Source organism: Rhinatrema bivittatum, chromosome 3 (genome assembly GCF_901001135.1).
Source record: "Rhinatrema bivittatum chromosome 3, aRhiBiv1.1, whole genome shotgun sequence".
NCBI classification, from domain to species: domain Eukaryota; kingdom Metazoa; phylum Chordata; class Amphibia; order Gymnophiona; family Rhinatrematidae; genus Rhinatrema; species Rhinatrema bivittatum.
In genome coordinates, this window is record NC_042617.1 from 117,889,557 (window position 1) to 117,915,796 (window position 26,240).

General features: G+C 43.1%; 1 protein-coding gene across 2 annotated transcripts in view; it reads left to right on the forward strand.

Annotated features, from left to right (window-relative positions):
* SPRED2 (sprouty related EVH1 domain containing 2) overlaps window positions 1-26,240 on the forward strand; it is a 348,637-nt gene that overhangs the window by 313,129 nt on the left and 9,268 nt on the right. Inside the window, exon 5 of one of the 2 annotated variants that reach the window (XM_029593616.1) lies at window positions 23,074-23,223. The exons of the other annotated variant lie outside the window; for it this stretch is intronic. Coding sequence (XP_029449476.1) covers window positions 23,074-23,223 — 150 coding nt within the window. The remainder of the gene's footprint in view (window positions 1-23,073; window positions 23,224-26,240) is intronic. 2 annotated transcript variants of the gene reach the window in all.

Sequence of the window (26,240 nt, forward strand, 5' to 3'; positions counted from 1 at the left end):
ATAAAATGGACACTTTAGGGGAGGAGGGAAAATTAAAGCAATAGTACTAATAAAATCCTTTGGAAATGAAGCTGAAATTATTTTCTTGCATCAAGGGTGTATGGCTATATATAATTTAGTGCTTTACACCCAAAGGGAACATTTTAACCAAGTTTACTTGTGAGTCATCTGGACTGAAAGTGCCTGCTATTATGGAAAACATCCCCACCCCTCCAAAGTTACAATCTAAAATAAGTTTATGCCTGCATTTTATAACTCAGTAGCAACAAAAATAGTTCAGGAAAGATGAGATCTGGAAAGCCATTCAAATGAATGCAGTTGCTAAAAGAAAGCTCGTTGTCAGGTTAAAAAAAAAAGTCATGACTGAAGTTACATAATGAATGTAACCACTTTTAGGGAAAGGAAAGGCTCCAGTAGACCTGGCTCTTTCTCAGTTTGTTTCTAGCTAGTACCTAAAAAGTCAGCCTACTCCATAGAATTCTGGTAAATATCAAGCTATGTTGACATACAAAGGGCTGCATTAGGTGTGTGTTTGGGTTTTGGGGTTTTTTTGGCACAATATTCAAGAACCACAATATTAAACCTTTACAACCTATTTTGTGCGGTATTTTGTATAAATGGTGACTAGGAAAGTGTCCAAATAGAAGACGTTATGGTTCTGTTTGAGTTATTTTAGGTAGTTGTAACCATGGTCTCTGCAACCACAATTAGTTTTATGTTTTAAAATAGAGCTGTGAACCATCTTGAAGAAAATATATTTTAAGTGATTTTACTCAGAATTTTCTTATAACTGATAAGTTTGGTAGCATGATGAAATAGAATAAACTATTCTCTTTTATAATTTTTTAAAGTGCTAAATAAATTATCCTTATCAACTGATTAAATTCCATTTGCACTAATACTGATGGTATTTGTTCCTATGTAAAGAGTTGATAAGGATAATTTATTTAGCACTTTAAAAAATTATAAAAGAGAACACACTACATCCTCCTTTTTTGTATTGAGTGAATTAGTAGGTGAGGATTTCTAGCTTCTGGTGATTGATAGAATAAACTATGACACATATTGAGGGAGTCTGTGCTCACATCTCCAGTATTTTCAGAATTACAGAAGTGACTTTCCATGTATATTTTAAATTCAGGTAGAAAGTGTACTTCTTTTAAAATTCTCAAACAAATCTTTTTCTAGATCAGGGTTTCCCAGACCTGTCCTGGGAACCTCACAATCAGTCAGGTTTCTAACATAAAATGAATATGCATCTAATAAATTTGCATATTGTAAGTCTCCAGGGTATGCAAATTTATTTTATGCATATTCATTGTGGATATCTTTAAAATTCGACTGGCTTTGGGGTCACCAGACAGGTTTGGCCCTGTTCTAGATAGCTTGTGGGATGAGGAAGAGACCTTCTTCCTAACTACTTTCTGTGAACTTCTTTCTTTTCCTTGAAAGATTATTCTACTGACAGGAGGAAAGGAAAGACATTGCTTGTGATTTCAGCAATGGACATACACTACAACCACCCTTAAATATAACACACTATAATTATATAACTCTCCTCTGTCAGATTCTTCTATAAGAAATAATTTTGGAGGAAATCTGTGCACAAAAATTTAAAATTCTGCATACTTTATATTTGTCAAAATAACATACTATGTACATCACAGTCTTTGTGTAATCATGCATATTGTAATACAGAAACATTATTACTAAAAGATGCAGAGTTTAAAATATTTTGTGCAGAATTCCCCTAGAAGTACACTGTAGGAGTTATTAATTTTTATATACCGATGTTTCATGAGAACATATCACATCGGTTTACATTAGTTAACAAATATTCATTTAAAAATATTTGCATTTCCAAAATTAAATGAAGAGAAGTAAATACAAAGTTTCATAATCTATATAAATAAAAATGTAAATGTTCGTTTGTTCAAAATCTTAAATCTCCGAAAGTTCTTCACAGATTGCTTTGAAATTTTGACACAGCATTGCATTCGATTTCGCACGTGTTTTTATTTATTTATTTGTTTATTTATAACTTTTTTTATACCGAAGTTCAGGTAACAGAATTCTTATCATTCCGGTTTACATTATAACAAGTAGAAAACAATGACAACATATGTCTTACAATGAACAAGGGAGTGAACAACTTGGATAACATAACATAACTAGGAACAGTAGCAGTATGCACTATTAGAGCGAAACTAGTGCATGGGGAGGGAGGTTTGCTAATGGGGGGGGGAGGGGGAAGGAAGGTTGTTCGTGGAGGGGGGGAGGAGGGAGAAATTTCTTATTGATGAGTAAAAACATGAGCATAGGTTCTGGACGTCAACAGTATGAAAACAGTCTATATACCTATATTTATATAAATATATTATATAGATATATATATATATACCTATATTATATAGATGTCACACCTGTGACAGGGGAAAACATGCTTTTTGGGAAAAACAGCGCCATCTGTTGGATGTAAAAGCGACACACGCTATCTCTGACCGACGGACCGCAAATGCGCTATAGAGAGCAGCTCTACCGCGCATGTGCGGACCATAGAGCTCTGCGCTACATGCTGGGTGTCACAGAGGGGAGGAGAAAAGGGCAGACGAGTCGCCGCTCCGAGAAACGGCTCAGCCCGTTCCTCCACCCCTGGGGAAGTAAGGACTGCCGGACAGTTACACACAGGCGGAGGAAAGGGTAAAAGAGTCGCCGAGCCAGTCCGTCCACTGCCGGGGAAGGGGGGGAGAGAGTTGGGACGGCCGGAGCAGAGCTAATGCGCATTATGAAATTAAACCAGACTGAGCCACGGCAACGCGTGGCCGGGTACAGCTAGTAAACTAATAAAAACAATTAAAATAGTAAAATAATTAATCATAAAATTTAAACAGTTAAAGAAGCAGAACAGTACGAGCAGAGATAATACAAACAACTAAATATTTATATTAAAGGAAGTATATAATCATTAGGTTAAAACTATTGGAAGGCTTGTTTGAATAGCCATGTTTTAATACCCTTTTTAAATATTTAAATGTCTGATTCCATCCTTAATTCCTATGGCAGAGAATTCCACAGTTGGGGCCTGGCAATAGAAATAGCCCTTTCTCTCACATTATTTAAATGAGTAATTTTAGGAGAAGATAAGGGTAACATCCCTGTACCTGCTGATTTTGTAATTCTTGATGGGATATGAAAATGTAATATTGAGGTTAACCATTCTATCTTTTCATTGTAGAGGGTTTTATGAATTAGCGATAACACTTTATGCTGAGCCCTGTATTTAACAGGCAACCAATGAAGGTCCTTTAATATTGGCGTAATATGATCAGATCTTCTAGTTACTGTCAGTAGTCTAGCCGCTGAGTTCTGTAATAATTGTAAAGGTCTTGTAACATTCGCTGGTTGGCCCAAAAACATTGAATTACAGTAATCCAATTTTGACAAAACAAGAGTTTGTAAAACTGTTCTAAAATCTTTTGGAAATAAGAGGCTTCAATGTTTGTTTTTTGTTTGTTTGTTTGTTTGTTTGTTTTTATTTATTGAAGTTTCAATATAAGTACATTGAAAACAATACAAAAACAGAAAAAAGGAGAAAATTTCCCATCAATATAACATAAATTATACAGATTGTATTTCATTTCCACTTTATAGGAATATGGGGGAGAACCATTGATTGATTAAGCAGATTAATAAGACTCATTATTTAAACAGTATATAACTGAGACACTGTGTTGCTCAACAGATAAATACAATAACCAACTCCCTTTGCAATATTAATCAGGAGTGGGAGTCTAAATAGACACGAAGGTGTTCTGGATCTGTGAAAATATATCTATCATTTTGGTAAATTATCATACATCTGCATGGGAATTTTAAGTAAAATCTGGCCCCTCTAGAGAGCACTTGGTTTTTCAATGATAAAAATATTTTCCTTATCTCCTGTGTCCTTTTGGGTAATGTCCGGGAATACTCTTATTGAGGCACCATAAAAGAGCTGTGTATGTTTCTGAAAAGATTTTTTCAATATATCATCTCTGTCTTTAGTATACAGAAACGACACCAACAGCGTAGCTCTCAATTCTATTTTTGCTTCATAGGATTTTTCTAAAAAATCAGATAGGTTATCAAAGGAGACTTTATCTTGTTCTTCTTGTTGCTTGTTTTTGTCATTCCCTGGAACATAATACATCTTGGAAATCTTTGGGATGCTTGTTTCTGGAATACTCAAAATATTGATTAAGTAACTTTTCAAAAGGTCTGCGGGTTTCGCCCATTTTGTTTTGGGAAAATGTAAAAATCTGAGATTATTCCTCCTCAATTCGTTCTCTAGAAAGTCCACTTTCCTCATTACCATGTTCTCAGATTTTATAAATTTAGTTTGCAATTCTTTCACATCACTAAGTTCTTTTTCCACCTTAGTCGAAAAATTCTCAAGTGTTTGTACTTTGATTTCAAGCTTTTGGGTTCCCTCCATGTTCCTTTTGACCGATTTAGATAAATCGTTTATTGCCACACTTATGTTGGTTAAAACTTTCCAAATCTCAACAAGTCACCTTTTCGGGCATTTCCAAAGGAGCTAACACCACTTGTATCTCCGGCTCCTTACCTCCTGATTGCAGAGGACCTTCTTTGTCTACCTCTTCCTGCCGTGCTACGCCGCTGCTGTCCCTGGAGCCCTCAACCATCAGGCTCTCCGGAGTCGATGGTAATCCTCCATCTCTCCTCTGGGTTTCAGCGCGGCCATCCGATGTTAAAAGCCTTGGCATACTTAGATGTTCCGTTCCCCCTCCATCCGGGGACCTGTAGATCAAGGAGGGAACCGTTGGTGCTCCGGGGCTTAACGATGCCTCCTCGGCCAGGGCGTCGGGCGGCCGCTCTCCGCCTCCGACGCCAGCGGCCATGCTCTCCGGCGTCTGTTGTGCAGGACGAAAAATCTCCTCAATCCTCGGCTGTCGAGAGAAATTATCTGGAGTTGAGGTAAGAACCTCACGAATTCTTGCTTTTCTTTTGGAGTGAGGCATAGGAAAAAAATTTTCGAAGGAAATTCAATATTAGAAAAGCAAAAGAGGAGAGCCTCAGGAGAGAGGGTTTCCCGTGTTCACGGCGTGGCAGCGAGGCTTCAATGTTTTAAGAACATTCAATTTAGAATACTCATCGTTAATGATTTTTTTAACGCACGCTTTCAGTGTGAATTCACAATCTAGGAAAATCTCTTCCACTCTCTCTCCCTACTCTTTCACTCTACCCACTCAGGCCCCAACTCCTCTACTCTCCACTCCCCCCCCCCCTTCTTGGCACAACCTTTCCACTTTCTCCACCCCCCGAACCCTCCACTTCCATAATTTGACCCTTCTCTCATACAGCCCCTCATTAAAGCTTCCTCTGTCCCTCTCACACACACACACACACACACACACACACACACACTCATGTAGGCTCCCTTTCTCTCTCACACACCCCCTAACACAGGCTCACTCTCTATTGCATACACATATATCCCCATCACACAAGCTTCCTATAACTGGCATACACACCTCTCAAATAGATTACCTCTGTTTCTCTCTCATCCACACACACACACTTTTGCACACAGGCTCCCTCTCTCTCATTCACACGCACACCCCTTCACACAGACTGCCTCTCACACACAAACACACATCCACAATCCTTCTCTCACACTGTTACACATACAGGCTCCCAAACTCTCACTCACGTGCACACTGCCTCACAATCTCTTTTCAAATATATACTTCCTGATATTGACTCCCTTTTCTCTCAGAGACATACACACTCACACATCCTCAACTTAGACTTCTTTCAGGCCGATTCAGTAAACCGTACGGAAGAGCCAGCACTCCGAGGCGAGCACCCGCTCTCCCAACATGCGCCCAGGCCACTCTCCTGGGCGCGCGATTCAGTATGTAAATGAGAGCCCGCGGTAAAAAGGAGGTGCTAGGGACACTAGCGCATCCCTAGCGCCTCCTTATTGGCAGAAGCAGTGACCGTCAGTGGGTTTGACAGCCGATGCTTAATTTTACTGACGTTGGTTGTCAAACCCGCTGACAACCATAGGTTCGGAACATGGATGCTGGCAAAATTGAGTGTCCATCTTCCAACCCATGGGCCTTGGGCAGATTTTTTTTTTTTTTTAATTTTTGGGGCCTCAGGCTTAATATCGCTATGATATTAAGTCGGAGGGTGTACAGATAAGCAGTTTTTTCTACTTTTCTGTACACTTTCCCGGTGCCGGCCGAAATTAACTCCTGCCTTTGGGCATTAATTTCTGAGAGTAAAATGTACGGCTTGGCTGCACATTTTACTTTCTGTATCGAGCGGGACTAACTAATAGGCTCATCAACATGCATTTGCATGTTGAGCACGCTATTAGTTTCAGGGGGGTTGGACACGCGTTTTCCACAAGCTATTACTACCCCTTACTGTATACGGGGTAATAATAGCGCGTCGAAACGGGGGCTAACGGTGCGCTCGGCCTGAGGGCACCGTACTGATTGCCCTGTTTATCCTTTATGCTTCTTCCTTACCTCACCCCCTTCCTGACTTTTATCCCCCCCCCCCCCCCCAATTAAGTGTTGCACTGGAGGGCCCTGAATTGAGTGGGGAAGACCATTGCAGGACTGTGGAGATCCCAGGGAAATAAGCATATCTTTTTTGGGGGTGCAGGCAGCATTTTGATTTTTGGTGGGACCACAGCCTGCTAAGCTTCAGAGCACAATCAGCACAAAATGGCACCGGGTTCTCAGCACAAGAGGAACTCTGCATTTTCAGAAAGGCCCGACTAGGCCATGACCCGCTGATGTTTGCCAGGTCTGTTAATCTTAACTGTGTGTGGGATGAGCTCCGCTCACGACCAGCTGATGTTTGTCGGGCCACTGATCTTCACCGCAAATGAGATGAGCTCTACTTATGGCCTTCAGGACTGTCCTCCCAAATTCTGCACAAAAATGTAAATTCTGCACTCCAAAATAGTGCAAAATTACCCCAAGTATAAAGAAACCTTTTGTATAACAGAAATTCATTGGCTTTCAATCCCTTTTTAGCCTAGTTGCCTACAGGGAAACTAGCGCTGTAAAATCATCACAGATAGCAGAGCACCCAGTAATCCCTGGTTCATGCACTTTCAATCCTGATTCTTTGAATCTGCTTCTTTTTCTTTTTTATAGGAAAACAGGCCGGTTTTATTCAGTTATAATGTATTTATTACTTCAATTTATAAATTGCTTACCTAAACAAAAGATCTAGGCAAATAGAGAATATGCAAATCTAAAATAGGTTAAAAACTCTAACAGAACAATCTCAAAACACATCAGAAACACAAGCATAAAATATACAAAAAAGAAATCACATCGCTGGCCAACTGCACAACATCTGATCATTTAATCAAAAGCATCACAATAACTAGGCCTTACATTATTTGCAGCTGATCTTTTAAGGCCTGTAATTCCTTGGAAGCAGAATTCGAGGTTTGGTCCTCCTTTGGAGGAGAAATAATCAGGAGAAACTCCTATGAAAAGCAAAGGAGATCTAATGGGGACAGTAGAATAGTAATTTTTCCTTTATATATTGTGGGCTACTAAGATTCAATATGTTAAAAACAAACCAAACATATGGAGAAGGCATTTGATCATATATCATGGAACTTCCTTTTCGAAGTGCTTATGCGGTTTGGATTCCCTGAGGACTTTGTAGCTTAGATAAAAGCACTGTACAAAAAGCTCAGAGCCAGAGTAATTGTCAATGGGATGCAGTCAGATTTTTTTAAATATAGGCAGAGGGACTTAGGTAGAGCTGTCCTCTCTCCACTATTTTGTTTAATTTGGCCTTGGAACATTGGCATACTTGATTTGTATAGCACCTGATGTCATTTGTTTCCAGTTCCAAGATACATTGCACAAGATTGCACTGTATACAGACAATGTGTTACTATTTCTTACAGAGTTCATAAATCTAGCCAAGCTATCATATGAATGAATATAGCCAATATTTGGAGTACAAATAAGTCATTCAAATTCTTCAGGTAGGCTTTAAAGACATAATACCAAGGTGTCTGTAAAGTTTTTCAATTGCATAGTCGGCAGTTAGATATTTAGGTATTATCTCTTCTAATACCTATTATCTCTTCTAGGATCCTCACTGTCCTCCACCCTCTTTAATATTTATCTGCTTCCCCTCTGCCAACTCCTAACTGACCTCGAACTCACCCACTTCATATATGCAGATGACGTGCAAATTCTCATCCCCATTACTGACTCTCTTACCTCCACCCTTGAAAGATGGGGAAACGCAAGTGCTTCTATAAACAGCCTCCTTACCTCCCTCAACCCTAGCCCTCAACTCCTCCAAAACTGAACTACTCATAATCTCACCTCCGCATATCCCTGCTTGCACCCCTCCCCCCAAAACCTCTCCTCATTACAAGCAAGAGATTTAGGAGTCGTGATTGATAATCACCTCAACTTTCAAAAATTCATCGGCTCGACCATGAAAAACTGCTACTTTAAACTCAACACCCTAAAAAAACTCAGATCCTACTCCACCTGAATGACTTCCGTACAGTTCTACAAGCCACCATTCTATCCAAAATAGACTACTGTAATTCCCTTCTAGGTCTACCCAAAGCCACAATCAAACCGCTCCAACTGCTGCAGAATGCCGCTGCCAGAATACTTACCAGTTCCCGCAAATTTGACCACATCACCCCCATTCTCAAAGATCTTCACTGACTCCCCATCTGCCAACGAATAACATACAAAACCCTTACAATTTTACACAAAACCCTCCACAATCAGAGCATGCACTGAATGAAAGACTTGATACATTTCCACTCATTCAATAGACCTACCAGATCAGCTTATAAAGGTACTCTCCACACGCCCACCCCGAAACATATACACCTTAACTCCACGAAAGAACGTGCCGTATCCATTGCTGGCCCTTATGCCTGGAATGCCTTGCCCTCCCATCTCAGACTAGAGCAATGTGCGCAGAAATTCAAAAAGAAACTCAAGACATGGCTATTTAAGCAAGCTTACCCCGCCTATATTAATCTCTCCTTTCCTCCCCCCATAATGGGTAACTATGCAATTTCCTTGTCACATCCTACCCAAGTTTTGAACATTATGTTGTATGTACAAAATTCTTCTTTTGTTTTGTTACTTGCCCCAGTATACTACACCGTGTAAAGAGAAGGAAAAAAACAGCTGACTGATAAGGACGCACCAAACTAAAAGTAGTTACTTGTAAGCTACAAATGCACATTAATGTTAAATTCAAACTGTCTGATATGATCCCAACAGATGAGCCTAATTTACACACACAGTTTTTTTGAAATGAATTGTTACCGCACTATGATGGCACATGATTAATTTGTAATCTATACCACTCACATTTTCATTAGCGTGCCCTGCTGTAAACCGTTGTGATGGTTATCTAACTTAACGATGGAATAGAAAAGTTTTTAAATAAATAAAAAGTACCAGCCTTCATTCTCCCATTCTCCCGCCGTTCCACTTGCATATTACTCCCAGTTCCTCATACCCCTGTTTTTTGTAACTGATTCTCTTACATTGTTACCCTTGTTCCATGTAAACCGGCACGTTGTTCCTGACGAATGTTTGTAGAGATAGACCTTTAAACAAATTAATTAAATAAATATATGAGGAGGAATAGACTGGTGGTTAGAGAAATGGGCTATGAACCACGAGACCAGGGTTCGTTTCCCGCTGTCGCTCCTTGTGACCTTGGGCAGGTCATTTTACCCTCCATTGCCTCAGGTACAAAACTTAGATTGAAAGCCCTCTGGGGATAGAGAAATTCCTACAGTACCTGAATGTAAACCGATGTGATATCTCTGATCGAATGTCGGTATATAAAAATAAATAATTTGGTAAAACTGTGCAAGTTAAACTACCCACCTATATTGAAAAAGATAGTTCGTGATAGTGGTCTTGTTTGCCAGTCTACTTGTTGGGGTGAGTTAACTTAGTAAAATGCTGGGCCTATTAAGACTGCTCTTTTTGTTCCAGCAGATGCTTGTAATATTCCCTGCAAGGAATTTAATTTGATCAGAGGACAGATCTTTTCCTTTATATGGAACAAAAAGTTAACCGTGCATAAAATATTCCATGCTACAACTGCCGAAGGATTGTGGAGGATTAGAGCTCCCTAATTTATATTATTACTTAGCTGCAATGCTAGTCTTTTTGTAGTTGCCTGGGATGGTATGAACTAAAAAGGAAACAGGCTAGTGGACATAGTCTTGCAGATCTTTTTTTACCTATCCAAGATGTCAATTATTAATAAACTAGGCATGACTAGCCCTTAAGATTTGAAGTTTCTCTCAGCACTGCCTAGGCAAAGAAATTTCTAAATTTTCATTAATTTTCCCCTCTATATGACAACCCTTGGTTATCCCCAGCCACCTTATTAGAATGGAAATCTGAAGGGGAAATGGGGTTAGATTTTTAGGTCAAATGTGAAGGGTCAGAATTGTTTGACTTTTGCAGATCTTACTACTGAGTTTAGTATCCTGGTGCATAATATTGCTTGTATCTTCAGCTGAGAAGAGATGTATTTAAAGAACGTGGAAAAGCTAATGTGCCTCAGTCAAGTAGTGCTTTAGAAAAGATGTTATCTAACATGCAACTGACATCTAAATTCGCATCTAGGATTTATAATTATCTGCTTACAAAGAAATGAGCTAGAGTCAAGGCAGTGTCTGATAGAGCATTGGAACATGGACCTTAATTTAGTTAGCATCTGGTACTGTATCTCGAAATTATCTGTGTGTGATAAAAGTCAGGAATTAATATACAAGTTGCTGCAATCCAGGAAACTACAGACCAGTTAGCCTGACTTCAGTGGCAGGAAAAATAGTGGAAAGTGTTCTAATGATCAAAATCACAGAACATATAGAAAGACATGGTTTAATGGAACAAAGGCAGCATGGCTTTACCCAAAGCAAGTCTTGCCTCACAAATCTGATTCACTTTTTTGAAAGGGTTAATAAACATGTAGATATAGGTGAACTGGTGGATAAAGTGTATTTGGATTTTCAGAAGGCATTGACAAAATTCCTCATGAGAGGCTTCTAAAAAAAAGTAAAAAGTCATGGGATAGGTGGCGATGTCCTTTCGTGGATTGCAGACTGGTTAAAAGTCAGGAAACAGAGAGTAGGATTAAATGGACAATTTTCTCAGTGGAAAAGGGCGTACAGTGGAGTGCCTCAAGGATCTGTGCTAGGACCTGTCCTATTCAATATATTTATAAATGATCTGGAAAGGAATAAATCGAGTGAGGAAATCAGATTTGCAGATACAAAATTATTCAGAGCGCTTAAATCACAAGCGGATTGTGATAAATTGCAGGAGGACCTTGTGAGACTGGAAAATTGAGCATCTAAATGGCAGATGAAATTTAATGTGGATAAGTGCAAGGTGATGCATATAGGGAAAAATAACCCTTGCTGTAGTTACACGATGTTAGGTTCCATATTAGGAGCTACCACCCAGGAAAGAGATCTAGGCATCATAGTGGATAATACTTTGAAATCTTCAGCTCAGTGTGCTGCAGCAGTCAAAAAAGCCAACAGAATGTTAGGAATTAAGAAGGGGATGGTGAATAAATGGAAGATGTCATAATGCCTGTATCGCTCCATGGTGAGACCGCACCTTGAATACTGTATACAATTCTGGTTGCCGCATCTCAAGAAAGATGTTGTTGCGATGGAGAAGGTACAGAGAAGGGCAACCAAAATGATAAAGGGGATGGAACAGCTCCCCTATGAGGAAAGACTAAAGAGGTTAGGATTGTTCAGCTTGGAGAAGAGATGGGCTGAGGGGGGATATGATAGAGGTCTTTAAAATCATGAGGGGTCTAGAATGGATAAATGTGAATCAGTTGTTTACTCTTTTGGATAATAGAAGGATTAGGGTGCACTCAATGAAGTTAGTATGTAGCACATTTAAAACTAATCGGAGAAAATTCTTTTTCACTCAACTCACAATTAAACTCTGGATTTTGTAGCCAGGGGATGTGCTTAGTGCAGTTAATGTAGCTAGGTTTAAAAAAGGTTTGGATTAGTTCTTGGAGGAGAAGCTCATTACCTGCAATTAATAAAGTATTACTAGCATCAGTACCGTCGGATATACTTAGTTTTTGGGTACTTGCCTAGATTGGCCACTGTTGGAAACAGGATGCTAGGCTTGATGGACCCTTGGTCTTGCTTGACCCAGTATGGCAATTTCCTACATTCTTATGTACAGATACCCCACCTATTTTTTTTAAATTCAGCAGCTCAAATCCACTGAGGTAGAGAGGTTGTAGAAGAATTGGTACATATATGTATATATGGTGGCATTGTGCAGAGGTGGAATAATTGTAGAGGCAGTACAAAGGACAGTAAACAATATAACCAATTTATTGGAAATATCTCCACAATTGTGCATATTGGAATGAGTCTGGGGTGAATGAAAAGTAAAGGGCTACCACATATTCTGAAGTACTCCATATGTAGAAAAAGAGGGTTTCAGTTGCGTACAGCAAGATTGATCATTGCACATTTAAACGATTACAGAAATTACATCTCTTAAAAGATTACATTTGACTTACGAGACAAGTACAAGGAATGCAGGGACATATTATGAAGATATTGGGAGTGGCAAATCTTAGTCACCTAGAACACCATAATAATCACTGAAAGATGAGATGCTTCATTTGCTATTTGGTTACTAATCTATGCCAATTTCATATAATTTCTAATGTGATATGGCAAGCTTTACTTAACATTGCTACTATGCTAAAGTTGTTTTCCGTCAATCAGGCTCAATTAGCCATTACATATGAGCAACATCATCCAGCAGCAACGAACAGACTCGTTTTTCTAAGTTAGTAGAGCCTTGAGCTCTACTGAGCATGTGCAAGAGTTGCATCTTGAGCCTTTTTGTCTGAGCACGAGCATGGACATGTACACTCTCTCCTCTTTTTCTACTTTGCTTCATAAAATCTTTTTCTTGCCTCACTGCCTCTGCGGTCCCATTGCAATTTTTCAATGCTACTAAAAAAAAAAAAAAAGCATCCATCATGTCTGACCAGAAGAAGAAGGCAACAGCAATGACTGTGTATAAATGTTTGTGGCAAAGTTTTGTCCCTAACCAATAGACATTGGCTGGGTTACCAATGCCTCAGGTTGGAACACGACCAAAATGATTTCTTTTCCTGTAGACAGATATTCTTGCGCTTGCAGTGTTCTAGGGCACTTCATATTGAGGAACTGCGTAAATTTCTCTGGAGTTGCAGAAAGGTCCTTGTCCCACAGTGCAGCCTCATCTGCCTCACTGGGAAAAGAGTTCAGCAGGAGCTCCTCTAAAACATCCCTGTCTGCTGAAACTAAAGCTGCAGAATTGAGTTCCACCAGCCGCCCTGTGTCGAAGACAAAGCAGCATCAGTTGCAGCCTGCATCAAAGAAACACACACTCTAAGCAGAGCGAATTGGTACCAGCACCATTGACACAGCCATTATCTGCACAGTCAGCGCAAGCAGCATCAAAGTGCCCAACACATGATGCATTGAGTCGCCCAGCACATTCTCCACTGATGCACTGAGGTGCTTAATGCATGATGCACCAATACACGATGCATGGAGCTTGGATGCATTCAGCGCACTGATGCACAATGCACCAGTGCACTTGACGCTCAATGCTTTGACGCCACTGAAGTGAGAAGCCTCAGTGCACATGTTTCACATTATTCTCTTATCACACAATCCCACAATGCACAGTACAAAGACATACGGTGCAGCTCTGATAAAACCAACACATTGTCGTCCTGCACCAGACTCCTCAAAATGTCTTCAAAGACCCATCGAAACATGCCAAGTCATCCAAGGCATGTAAGCATTCTTCCCCATCGAAGCCGCTAATGCAGCCCCCTCAGGCTTTGCTTTAGCAATCTGCTTTGCCAACACAGCTCTACACAGCTTATGCTAAATCTGCAGGAGAAAGGGGACAGATTGTCTCTGCCCTCTCCAATAACAAAAGCACTCACCCCACCTAGATAAACGGTGGAAGAACTTCACCTGGGGACTGTAGAACTAGTTTCCTCTATAGTTGTGCTTACCTCCAATAGACCGCCCATTTTTATGCAGAGCCTATCCTGGTCTCTGAAGAAGATGCCCCATCACCTGCCCCAGACCAGAGGATACATCAGTCACTTAGCCAAATCGCAGATTTGGTGAAGAGTTTCTTTACCTCTCTGACCAAGGAAGTGGAAGAATGTTCCAGCCTCTCCAGTATACAGTGATACCACAGACCAGCATCCTTATTTCGCTATGGGATGAATTTATCATCAGAGCCCTTGATTAGAGGTTCTTTGTCTGTCCCAGCAGAATTCAATAGGTAGTAGGTGATAGACCAGGCCGGTCAACTGAAAGCTACTCCCATTATAGCCATAAGCTAACCTCTCCATAAATGGCCTACCGATAGGCAGAATTTTACAGGCAAAATTTAGATGACCTATAAGCAATTTCATGTGCCAGAGTGTAACCTTTTTTGCTTTATGTATCATTAATCAACTCTTTCAATGCTACTAATTTGGCCAGAGGGGGAGACTGGTCTCCATTTCCACAGAGTCAATTTCTATCTCTAAAAACACCAGGGACTATTTGAGGCCTTCAGTCTTTTCATGTGAGCGTGAGATCCCTAATAGTTTAGCTTTTTGTACGAATGTTCATGCATTTTCACAAGCTTTCATGGCTCAACAACAAGGAAATCTAAGTAGTGAATCATTTTTCCCCTTCCAATGTCTTGTTCCATTGCACGAAACAGCTGAATTTCTCGAAGTACGCACAGGAGATGGAACAATCCATCTGAATGCATTTGTCATAGTAATATTTTCCCTGAAAATTGAAGCTTACTAGATTAAAGCTGTTTAGGTGAACTGGGAGTAGTCAAAAGGCTGACACGATGTCAACCTAGGCCATTCAAGCCCCTTGGTCTATTTCTGACCAAGCTCAAGTACCTGATCGAACAATACATAACTGAGCATAGGGTGGAGTTCAAAAATTCATTCACTGAGCCACCTTCAGGAAAGGACAAGTGGTGAATCATCCTAAATTCCCCAGGTTCTTTTTTGGCACCATCCCCAAAGGTGAGATTTTAAAATCCTTCAAAGGCCTGGTATTGAAGGGACCTGCCACTCTGCCAAGGGATAACTCTTTGAAGATTCTTTTTAATGATCCCTGGATTGTCTTCTGCAGATTTAAGAATTCTAAAATCCGTGTTACCTGGGGGGGGGGGCCTTTGTAGGGGATAGGAAAGCTCAGTGAAACCCCATTAAATAACCACTGAGCCTCTTTAGCATTATATCAGTAATACAGTTCAGCAGTTGGTGTAAAGCTGTGGATGTGGACTTGGGATTTCGTGGTGCTGAATGTTAATATTACTGATGACTGGGCTGGTAAGATCCCAGAGGACACCTAAACTGAGGATGACCTGACCCACATACTAAGCAGGCAAGTTTCAACTTACAGCTGACTCCATACCTGCAGAACCCTCCATTGAAGACCCTGTATATGCCCTTTGTGGCTGAAATGTCCCAACCCCTCCCAACGCTACTGCCTGTGTGTTTGGAAACCTGCTGTATTGTATGCATTATGGCCCTGTGAGGCTTTAAAGTATGGTCGAAAAGACTGGTTGACAGTATGGCTGTTCCCATAATGGTATGCTGCCCCCTTTGGCCCTGATGTAATTGAAGCCTGAGCTAGAGTCAGTTCCCATCATAAATCAATGTCGTCCTTGTCCCAGAATAATTTGGGGTTATCTACCTAAATCGCTCGTCATAGCTCAGCCAAGTTGTAAGCACTACAAATGACATCCTGGTATTTGAGCAATGCGCAGCATTTCTCTGGGTGCTTCTCCCCTATGATGCTTGCTAAAATTTGGAACACTGAGGACCAGTTAGCTATGCTTTTGACTACTTGTTATTTTTCTCTTAATGCAATTTTACAGCTTTCTTGATAATTTTCCTCCCCTTTTTCCTCTTCCCTTCTTAACAAAAAATATCTATGTATTCACCCCATAAATCCTTCCCTTTCATTGCTTCATAAATATGCGCTGCTAGAGAACCCGCAGTACAAATATATTCAGACATCTACACCACCTTGTCCCCTTGCGCGCCCCATGCTGTGCAGTCACTAGCACAGAACCACAGCTCTGTGTTTGAGACCCATATGATAATTTGCTCTCCTGCGGTAGCACTGCCGAGAGAGCCTCACTGTGCTGTATTGGAACCAGGGCTGTCTTGATGTTCTGAGGTAGTGCCATGACTACCCTGTTCTGTGGAGGGTCCACCAATGATCCCCCTTTTTCTGACCTATCATTCTCTTTCACCATTTGCATAGCTCTAGTAATGGCTTGCAGCTGCAATCTTTGTCCCTACTGGCACATGTCATCTGTTTGACTTGTATTGCTGGCATTAACATTTTCAGATGTCAGCCCTCCTATGCATGCTGCACTCAGCTCTGATTCTGCCATGTGTTTGATTCCTGACCCTGGCCTGATGCCTGTTGCTTTCTCTGCCAGGCTTTGATTTTTTAATCTTTCTGCTGTCGACCCCCATACCTCCCACCCCAAGATATTTTTTCAGCAAACTTCTTAAACATAAAAATCGCTTCTAGCCAAAAACTGACTTGGTTTTGCGAATGACCTGCCCAAACCTCACCCTTCCATAACCTCCACTGTAGCACTTTGCATTCCCTGCAGCCCCCATCCCACCCTGTCCCATCCACATGCTTACTTTCAACCCCATTCACAGTGTTGGTCAGCACGTTGATCAGTCTGGGGTCCTGCTGCGAGACCAATAATCTCTGTGGTCTGGGGTGATGGCCCTTGATGCAGCAGACCATCTAATATATTCTGCAGCCGTTCTGCTCTATGTACGGCAGTAGCAGCTCTTAGTTGTATGATGAGCCTCTTTACATGTCTCTGGGTGCTCCTCAGCCATCACAGTATGAGTTGTGGTCGAGATCTCCTGCGTCCACCATGGTGTGGGATCCAATATGTGTTGGCCCACTATGATTCAAGGCTGGACTGAGCAATGCCACCTTCTGGTCCTCTTCTCCTTCCACTACTTGTGTTTTTTGCCCTGTGGAGATACCTCTGGTGCAATTGCTGCAAAATTCTCTTCGCATTGGGGCTGGGTCTTCCTCCGCTTTTGTTGTTTTTTGTGGTTTAGTAGTCACTTTTTTCTAAGCTTGGATGATCCGCCCCCCCCCCCCCCCCCCCCCCAGGAATGGGGACTTGCCAACATTGAAGGGGCATCCACAGTCCTTGTAGTAGCCATCTTTGTACTGGCGACGATGCTGCACAGGAGACTGCCCTGTTGGCCAACAGTACATTAGATATTGGAGCAGTAAGCATGTTAGTTAAGGGCAGATGAGTGGAGTTGGCGGCAGCCATCTTCAATGAGGGCCTTAACTCAAATGAGTAGGCGGCCATCATAAAGAGTGCAGTATGGGATGGGGCATGGCTCGGGAGCCAAGAGAAGTTCTGAATCACAATAGAGCTGAACGTGAGGAGGAGAGGTATGCTGGGAATCAAATGGAAAAGCTTTGGGGGGGGGGGGGTTAGCCTCTGAAAAATAAGGGATGCAGTGACCTCACCTGAAGTATAGTAAGCTGGAACCTCGCTTTAACTTTCTGGCTTATAGCCCTTGATTGACAAAACTCTTTTCGCTGGTGGTTGTGTCCATGTAGAACAAGTGGTCGGCACTAATCTGTTCTGTCTGTTGCTTCCTGCTCATCTAGGCTCTTTCCACGGGGGTTCCATGCCGTTTGTTTGTTTATTAATTTATTTACATTGTATTTCTGTCCAGCGCCCTCTGTTGAGCTCTCTCAGATAATAGAAGTACTAGGGGGCACTCCATGAAGTTAGCAAGTTCCTCATTTAAAACAAATCAAAGAAAATTCTTTTTCACTCAGTGCATAGTTAAGCTCTGGAATTCATTGCCAGCAGTTAGAGTAACTGGGTTTAAAAAAGGTTTGGATAAGTTCCTAGAGGAAAATCCATAAACTGCTATTAAATAATAAGCAACAGTAGCTTGAGATTTATTTAATGTTTGGGTACTTGTGACTTGGATTGGCCACTCTTGGAAACAGGATACTGGGCTTGATGGACCCTTGATCTTGACCCAGTATGGCATATCTTACTTTCTTATGTTCTCTCTTTTTCGGCTCTGCTGCTTTGCTTGAAGCCCTCACTGGCTAAAACTTATCTAGCAATTCTACCCCTGGGTTCGCCACTTGCTGAAAGACTTCTCTGCTTCTGTAACCCCAAAATGGTGCTGCCTACCCCCTCCACTGGCTTTTTCTATGCCCCCCAGGATCCCCCATTGCTCTAAAAGGGATTGATGCATTCAAAATGGCCAGGAACCTTGCTAGCTCTTCATTGGCCTCCACCTGACTCCCCCCACCCCACCTACCTACCTGTGTCCTAATCTATACTCACAGATGGCAGCACTGGTTACATGACCCATGTCCCCTACGGAGGCTGGGCCATCTGTAGCTGTTGAGCTATTGGAGAGTAGAGAGATCAAAGCATATTGTGATGTCATTCAGCATTTTTAAACCTGCCCTGCCGAAGGTTTTGAAAGCTGCCGTGATATTGCTGTATTTGCTTTCCTCCAGCACCTTTTGATTTCCAGCTCAATCAAAACAGTTCTTCAGGTACTGTACTACAGTAGACCTTTATGTGCAACTACCCGAGGTTTTTCTCTTGTTTTTAAAACGTGCCTTTTGTATCTCGTCCAATCATCACAACAATATCATCTGCCCAAGTGATACTGCCTACGGTTAATTCTGGTACCCAGTACATGTGCACTAGGTACATTAATTGTTGCTATTGAGGTTCCTTCCCTCAGGGAATATTAGCACTACGACTTCAGAGTTGTTTTGGGTGCCATGCAATAAAGGGAGCATAATGGTGACAAGTATGCCTTACCCCTGCTGGTCAAAAGAAATATGCAATTTGAAATCTGTTGAATATGAGCTAGGACCTTTGTTGTCTGATGACAACCAAATTTAGTAGTCTACAACAGTGGTCCCCAACCCTGTCCTGGTGGTCCATCAGCCAGTCAGGTTTTCAGGATATCAACAATGAATATGCATGAGAGAAAATTTGCATGCACTGCCTCCATAACATGCAAATTTTCTCTCATGCATATTCATTGTGGATATCCTGAAAACCCAACTGGCTGGTGGACCCCCAGGACAGGGTTGAGGACCACTAGTCTACAAGAAAAAGTGGTAAGCACCTTATCTCCAAAATCATGGACAAGCAAACAGCAGTAATACAAACAGGCCGATTCAATAAGCTCAGCGGGAGAGCCGGTGCTCCAAGGTGAGCGCCCGCTCTCCCGACGCGCACCCAGGCATCTCTCCTGGGCGTGCGATTCAGTATTTAAATTAGGGCCCGCGCTAATAAGGAGGCACTAGGACACTAGAGCGTCCCTAGCACCTCCTTATTGGCGGAAGCGGCGGCTGTCCGAAATTGGAGCGGCCTCGGAGGGAACAGGCAGCGCGCGCTGGGCTCGGCGCACGCAGGTTGCACAAATGTGCACCCCCTTGTGCGCGCCGACCCTGGATTTTATAAGATACGCACGGCTACGTGCGTATCTTATAAAATCCAGCGTACTTTTGTTTGCGCCTGGTGCGCGAACAAAAGTACGCGCGCGCGTATGTTTTTAAGATCTACCCCATAGTGTCTAAAACTATCAGAAAAAATAAGTAAGGATGTTGTAAATATAAAAAAGAAAAGCATCTCCAAGGTACCATCACTAAGTATCACTTGCAGGATGGAGGAATTAAGATTCAGGAATAACGTCTGGAGAGCGGTACAGTGGCAAATTAGGGAGTGGTTCTGGATAATTTTTCCTTTATTGCATATTTTTCATATCAATAAAAGCTTATGATGACACTCATTCTCAGCAAATTAAATAAACTACAGTTAAGTATTTAACATTCTAGAGCCAATCCCAAGCAGAAAATAAAGAATCTTATAAAATTCCAAAATACAATTTTTACACGTGCTTTGGAAATTGGGGGATCTGTAGCTTGGCTGAATATTTTTTTTATAAGTGGGGAACACTGGCAGCCAGCAGCTTCATATTTTGTTCAGTCTCTGTAAGAGATGTGGATGGAGTTCCCTTGCTAATGGGGCAAATAAGGGTCGGCAAATCAAGGTCCTTCTTCATTGGTTAAATGAATATGCTCAGAGAGTATAGACAACAGATCATCTCCCAGCACATCAAAGTAGCAATGAAAAAGGTTTCATCTTCCACACATACATGGAGCTGCAAATGAAAAGGTAATCTTCTATAATAAAGAGGAAAGTTGTCCTATACCTGCATCACTGGTATGCAGCTTGAGCTCCTCTCCCTTCTTGTATTCTCCAGCTCCACCCCTCTCTCTATATGGGAATTAAGCTTTGCCCTTCTCTTTCCCTGTAGTCTTTAGCTCCTCCCCTCTTTCTGTATTGGTCAATCCACTATCTACTACAACATGTAGACATTAAGCACAATCCCTCTCTCTGGCTTTAATCTCCAGCCCCGCCCCTCTCCCTTTTGAATAATCAATCCATTCTCTACTACTACACAGTACATTAGAGGTCAGCGTGCACGCTCTGCTACCACACATCTCAGTTACTCATTTCCTGTATGTAACCCCATCCCTGGGTGCAAGCTACACGATGGGGCCATAAAAGATTTTAAAGTCTCATTGGGGCTGGAACCATTCGTGCGTGGCTTGCTCTTACACACAAGTCCCCTTTCCCCAGGTTATAGATCCTTTGCTGATGGGAGGGAAGGTCTCCCTTTCAAGATCCAGAGTGCTAGGGGTGACATTCTCTTAACTATTTTTCCCTGAAAGGTAGATATTTTCTTAACTGTGTGCTATTAATAAATGTCAATGAATACATTTGAATCTTGGATTTAGTGTCCAAAATTAAGTCTTTACTGAAGATGATTCAAGTGGGTAAATAGCATAAAGAGTCCGTCTTTGGCACAACAGTGATTTTACACTCTTCCTCTTCCCTTAATCTATCCAATGGTCTCTAATACCAGAATAAAAGAACATCAACCCTCCAGGACTTGGCTAAGTGGAGTTACAGGTTGGGCAAGGTATCCTGAGTTAAGTAGGAGAAACCCTTCCAAAACTTGTAAAAATGCACAGAGAGTGCAATCCTCTCTCTCTCCAGGGTGAAGACTGCAGATGGGTGTCCTCAATGTTCTTAAACTTTTTGTTCTTACTCACAATTAGGGCCAGATTTGCAAAGGCTTATGCGTGCCGGGCCTATTTTAAAAAGGCCTGGCGACGCGCATAAAACCCCGGGACGCATGTAAGTCCCGGGTCTTTACTAAAGGGGCGGTCCGGGAGCGGGGCCAGAGGCCGCCGACAGAGCGGCCCATTACAGCTGTGTTGGAGGATTGCGTGCTGGTGCGCGCAACTTGCACCTGCCTGGAGGCAGACGCAAAAGGTAAGATAAACATTTTGGGGGGGTTAGAGTAGGGCTAGGGGGGGAAAGGTTAGGGGAAGGGGTGGAAAGGTTAGGTTAGGGGGAAGGGAACAGAGGAAGGCAGCGCGGCTCGACGCACTCAAGGTACACAATTGTGCACCCCTTTGTGCGCACCGACCCCTGATTTTATAACTTGCGCGTACATGCGCACACTCCTTTTAAAATCTACCCCTTAATATATTGCTCTTCTGATATTTTTTTTCTCTGAGAAAACCCTGATGGAGAGGATCCCTTCTGGAACAAGCAGTTCTAGCTGTTCCTGGCCCAGGCAGAAAGGGGACAAAACTCTTCCTCTTGGGCAGCAACCCACAAAAATATCTCTCTTCCCCGACTCAGTATCAACTCCAAAAGATGCTGTAGCGGGTCACCACCATACTGTTTCATGGGAAGGTCACCGCAGGTTTCCCCCAGATCTCTCTCTGAGTAAACACCCTGGGGTCTCACAGTCCTTTTTCTACAAAAGGTAAAACTCCTCCAAAACAGCCCGGGACTACCACCATACACCTAAGAAGTTGGCTGCAGGAGTGGAGACCCCCAACCTGACCCCAAAGGCCCAGGAACTCAAGCCTCCAAGTGGGCCAAAAACTCTAAATTAGAGGGGAAAAAATCTCCACCTCTTCCAAAACTCCAAACTAATACTGCGGGCCCCTCCCCGAGCTCTCAGGAGAAAACTGCTTACAAAACCTCACAAAGGGGAGAGATACCCATTCCAGCATCCTCAAAGGGGGAGGGGCTGTATTAAATGGATCCTCCCTTCACTATCCTTGCCAGAAATGGAAACCTATTTGGAAAATTTTATTTTTACAGGCTTTTTTTTCTATTGCTTTGTTTTACTTAACATGCTTTATTTTTGCTCTTCTTTTTTTATTTTTGTTTCATGTTGCTCTTCCTTTCCTTCCAGCCTCTCTGCTTCCTTTCTGTGTGTCCCGACAGCAAGGGCAGCCCTGGGCCATGGCTACTCCACTTGATCCTGCATTCGCTGTAGTGTCCACTCCTCTCAGTTCCGGAGTGTTGTCAGTCACTAGATGCTAATTTTAGGAATTTTCTTTCCCTGCCTCCCCTTAAACGAACCATGATAAGGTGAAGTCTTTAACTGAAGTTACAATACAGACTGTCTTATACAAGTGCAGTGTTTGGCACTTACAATAATGTAATTTCCCCCTCTGGGCAATCAGTGGCACTCTGTGTGGGCCACCTCCTTAAAAGTACACCCAGTGATGCATACAAATGCTGCAACATGTACGCTGACCCGTCTTATGCACAAAGAACAATGGACTTAATTTGTCATCACCATCTACTGACTGTAAGCTGTCTTTATTATTGATACAGAATTGATGTGCAAGGCTCATAGCTGCTTGATAAGTTCCATTATATTGTATATATAAAAAAAATAGAAACTATAAAACTAAAAACATACATGGGGAGAAGTATATAGCTGAATAATTTATATAAAAAATATACATAAATCTGTTGTCTTTTCTTCTTTTCCTAGGCTGCTACAGACAGTTCTTCTAATTCCTCTCAGAAAAGGGAACAGCCTATTCAGACATTAGCCTCTCCTATCCCCTGCAGGCACTGTAGATATTGCACTGTTGGCCACATTCATGACCATTACGGCTCGGACCACTACCCCCCAGAACAAGTGAGTTCCTTTTTGTTTTGGTTTTTTTTGTCAATGCACTATTTGTTTTTACAGTTAGTTTACAAAAGCAAGACAATAAGAATTTTTCTAAACACCAGTTGAATTTAAGTTTTAAAGTGTGTGGAGAACAAATAATGTCTTAGAGATGTTCTTTTCCCGCTTGTGAGTGAAAGGAAGAGTTACAAGCTAATTGTGGAATTCCTTATTTCTCCTAGGACAAGCAGGATGGTAGTCCTCACACATGGGTGACAGGATGGAGCCCGGCACGCAACTTTGAGCTCAAAGATTCTAGAGCTTTCAGCATGCCCTACTGAGCATGTGAGGCTGTAGTCATCTCCCTGCCCCCTAGGCAGAGCCATTCAGTCTCTTCTTTTCCGCAGAGCTGTTGTGGAGCTCATGCCTTTTTTAAAATTAGAAAATGTTTTTCACGGTATTCAGCATTGCTCTCTTCTTACAGTTTTATCAATGATTTTTATCGAGAGCTGCAGCTTTTCTTTTTTTCTTTCTTTTCCAGCTGCCTGCCGGCCATATGGTGGGTTCTTCCCTGTGCAGCCTGACAGTCTGTTTAAAAAAAAACAAAACAAAACTGCTCCTACAAGTTTCTGAACTTGCCCTCTCTGTGCTCTATCTGTTTTCTTTTTTTCCACAGTGCTGACAGGACTGGAGTATGCAGTCCGGTGATCCATGTAGGCCGCTGAGCCTGGGGACTTGCCTGAGTTCTACCCTTGCTGGAGTTCCACAGTGGTTCACCGATCGCTCGGCATCAGTGGATTCAGGCGGTGGAAGGATCAAGGACCATGCTGTTCCTATGGGAAGAAGAGCTCATCCTCCTCACGTCTCAAGGAACTAGTCTCCACGGACGGGAGCCATGGGGAGGACATTGCCTCCCCTCCTGTTGCCAGCCTTGGCAATGCAATCTCCCTGGGAGAGAGGGTGAGCAGAGTCTGGGTTAGCAGCTTGCTGCTTTACTTTGGTGCCATTCCCATGAATAGTTGCCCATGCACAGCTGTGACCAGTGCACCATTCGTCTGTCGCATCAATGTCTGGATCGCATTGGGGACAGGGCCCATCTTCGGGCACCATGGTCCCATTGACACCATGGAGATCCAGGGTCACCCTCGTTGCATCAAGGTGTGTGACCACTCATGATGCCCTTCGGTGACGTCGGCATCGGTGGAACTAGACTCTTGCTGCACCGGTTTGGGTATAAAGGCCTCGATGCCCTCGCTGCTGAGGTGCCGTGATACAGCACACTCGATGCCACTGTGCCTACGGTGCTTTTGGTGCACTTGCCACGGTGGCCACGGTGCATTCAATGTCTCACTGGCCTCGATACCACAGTGCCTTCAGTGCACTCGATCCCTCGACACGTGCCCTTGGTGCATTTGTCACAATGCCATCTGTGCCCTCGATGCCTTTGAAGCACTCAAGGTCACAGTGCCTTCAGGGCACTCAACCCCTCGGCACAGTGCCCTCTGAAGTTGCCAAGGTCGGTGCCCTCTATGCATTCAGTGCCTCTGTGCTCCCGATGCCATGGTGCCCTTGATATACTTGATGCCTTTGAGGCACTCGAGGTCATGGTGCCTTTGGGGCACTTGACCCTTCAGCACGGTGCCGTTGGGCACTTGCCATAGTCGGTGCACTCTGTGCCCTTGCTGCTCTTGTTGCCTCGGTACCCTTGCTGCACTCAGTGCTGTGGTGACTTTATCATCAGTGTCGCTGTGCTCTCAATGCCTGTGATGCCCCTGGGGTCCTCGATGCTATTGACACCCTTGATCCATCAAGTGTATGCATGGCCACCCTAGGAGCTGGCGAGGTCGAAGCGTTGGCAAGCCCTCGATGCTGTTGACCCCACTAAGTCATTGAGATGCGCAACCTCTGTGCCAGCATGAACTCAATGCCATTGCAATGCGGTGTTGCCCCAATACCATTGATGCCCTTGAGGCCATCAAGGTGTGGGGGCCACCAGAGAGGCCTTTGGACCACCGAAGCCTCTCATTACCGCCTCGACTACATTGAGCCCAACCGACCAGGCACTGGATTCTCCATTGAGTGCCCTTGTTGCCACTGTGGCAGTCAACCACCAGAACTCTCTGAAGTCCCCGCATGGCCCTGCAGCCCTCAGGAGCCAGGGGTTCTTGGCACCAGGGGGTCGCCACCTACTCGAGGCACCATGCTGTGCTGCTGCATCTGTATGCAGTGGCCCGGTGCCCTCAGGGCTCCGGGGTGGTGTCCATTACAGAACCCTGGGAAGCACAGAACTGCCCCTTCAGCCAACAATCCCAGTGTTGGGGGTCCACCAAGATGTGCACACCATCAATATTAATGTATGCTAGCGAGGCTCTCAGCCAAAATGCTTGCGAGGCCATCAAACTTTGCAGCATCGACACCATCGGACGAATCGGTGAGCCGAGGGAAATTGCTGCTACGTCTGATGCTTTGGCGCACAGTGTCTGTTCCAGGCCCTACCATGGTTTGCTGCTTGTTCTTTCAAGCGTGGCGTGAGTTTCTTCTGCCCATTCGGCCTACCAGCCAAACCTGGGCGGTCTTCTCCAGACCTTTGGCTGTCAGTGGTCGACAGTCTCTTCTGGAGGGCTCTTGGACCCCAGTTTGTTTTTCGGTTCTTTTATTCACACCGAAGGAAACTGTTCAGTTTTCATCCTAGAGTCTTTCTTGTTTACATCTTTGGATCCTTCCTATATCCAGGAGGATCTAGATCTACTGTTTTAGTCAGAAACCTTGTTTGTACTGTTTTCCGAGATGCGCAGTTGGTTCTGTTTGCACTTTCATCACTCCCCTGCTTCAGGCATCCCTACTTCGCATGGCGACTTGTGTCTCAGTCTTTTTCTTGGCTTTCTTTGTAGAACCCAACTCTTCTCCAGCCTGGTGGGTCGGCTGCCTCGCAGGCAAAGGACAGAGGTAGTGCTTCAGCACTGTGCGGTTTACTACTTTATCCTGCTCAGACAGCCTGTAGCTTGATATTCACCCATGTGTGAGGCCTACCATCCTGTTTGTCC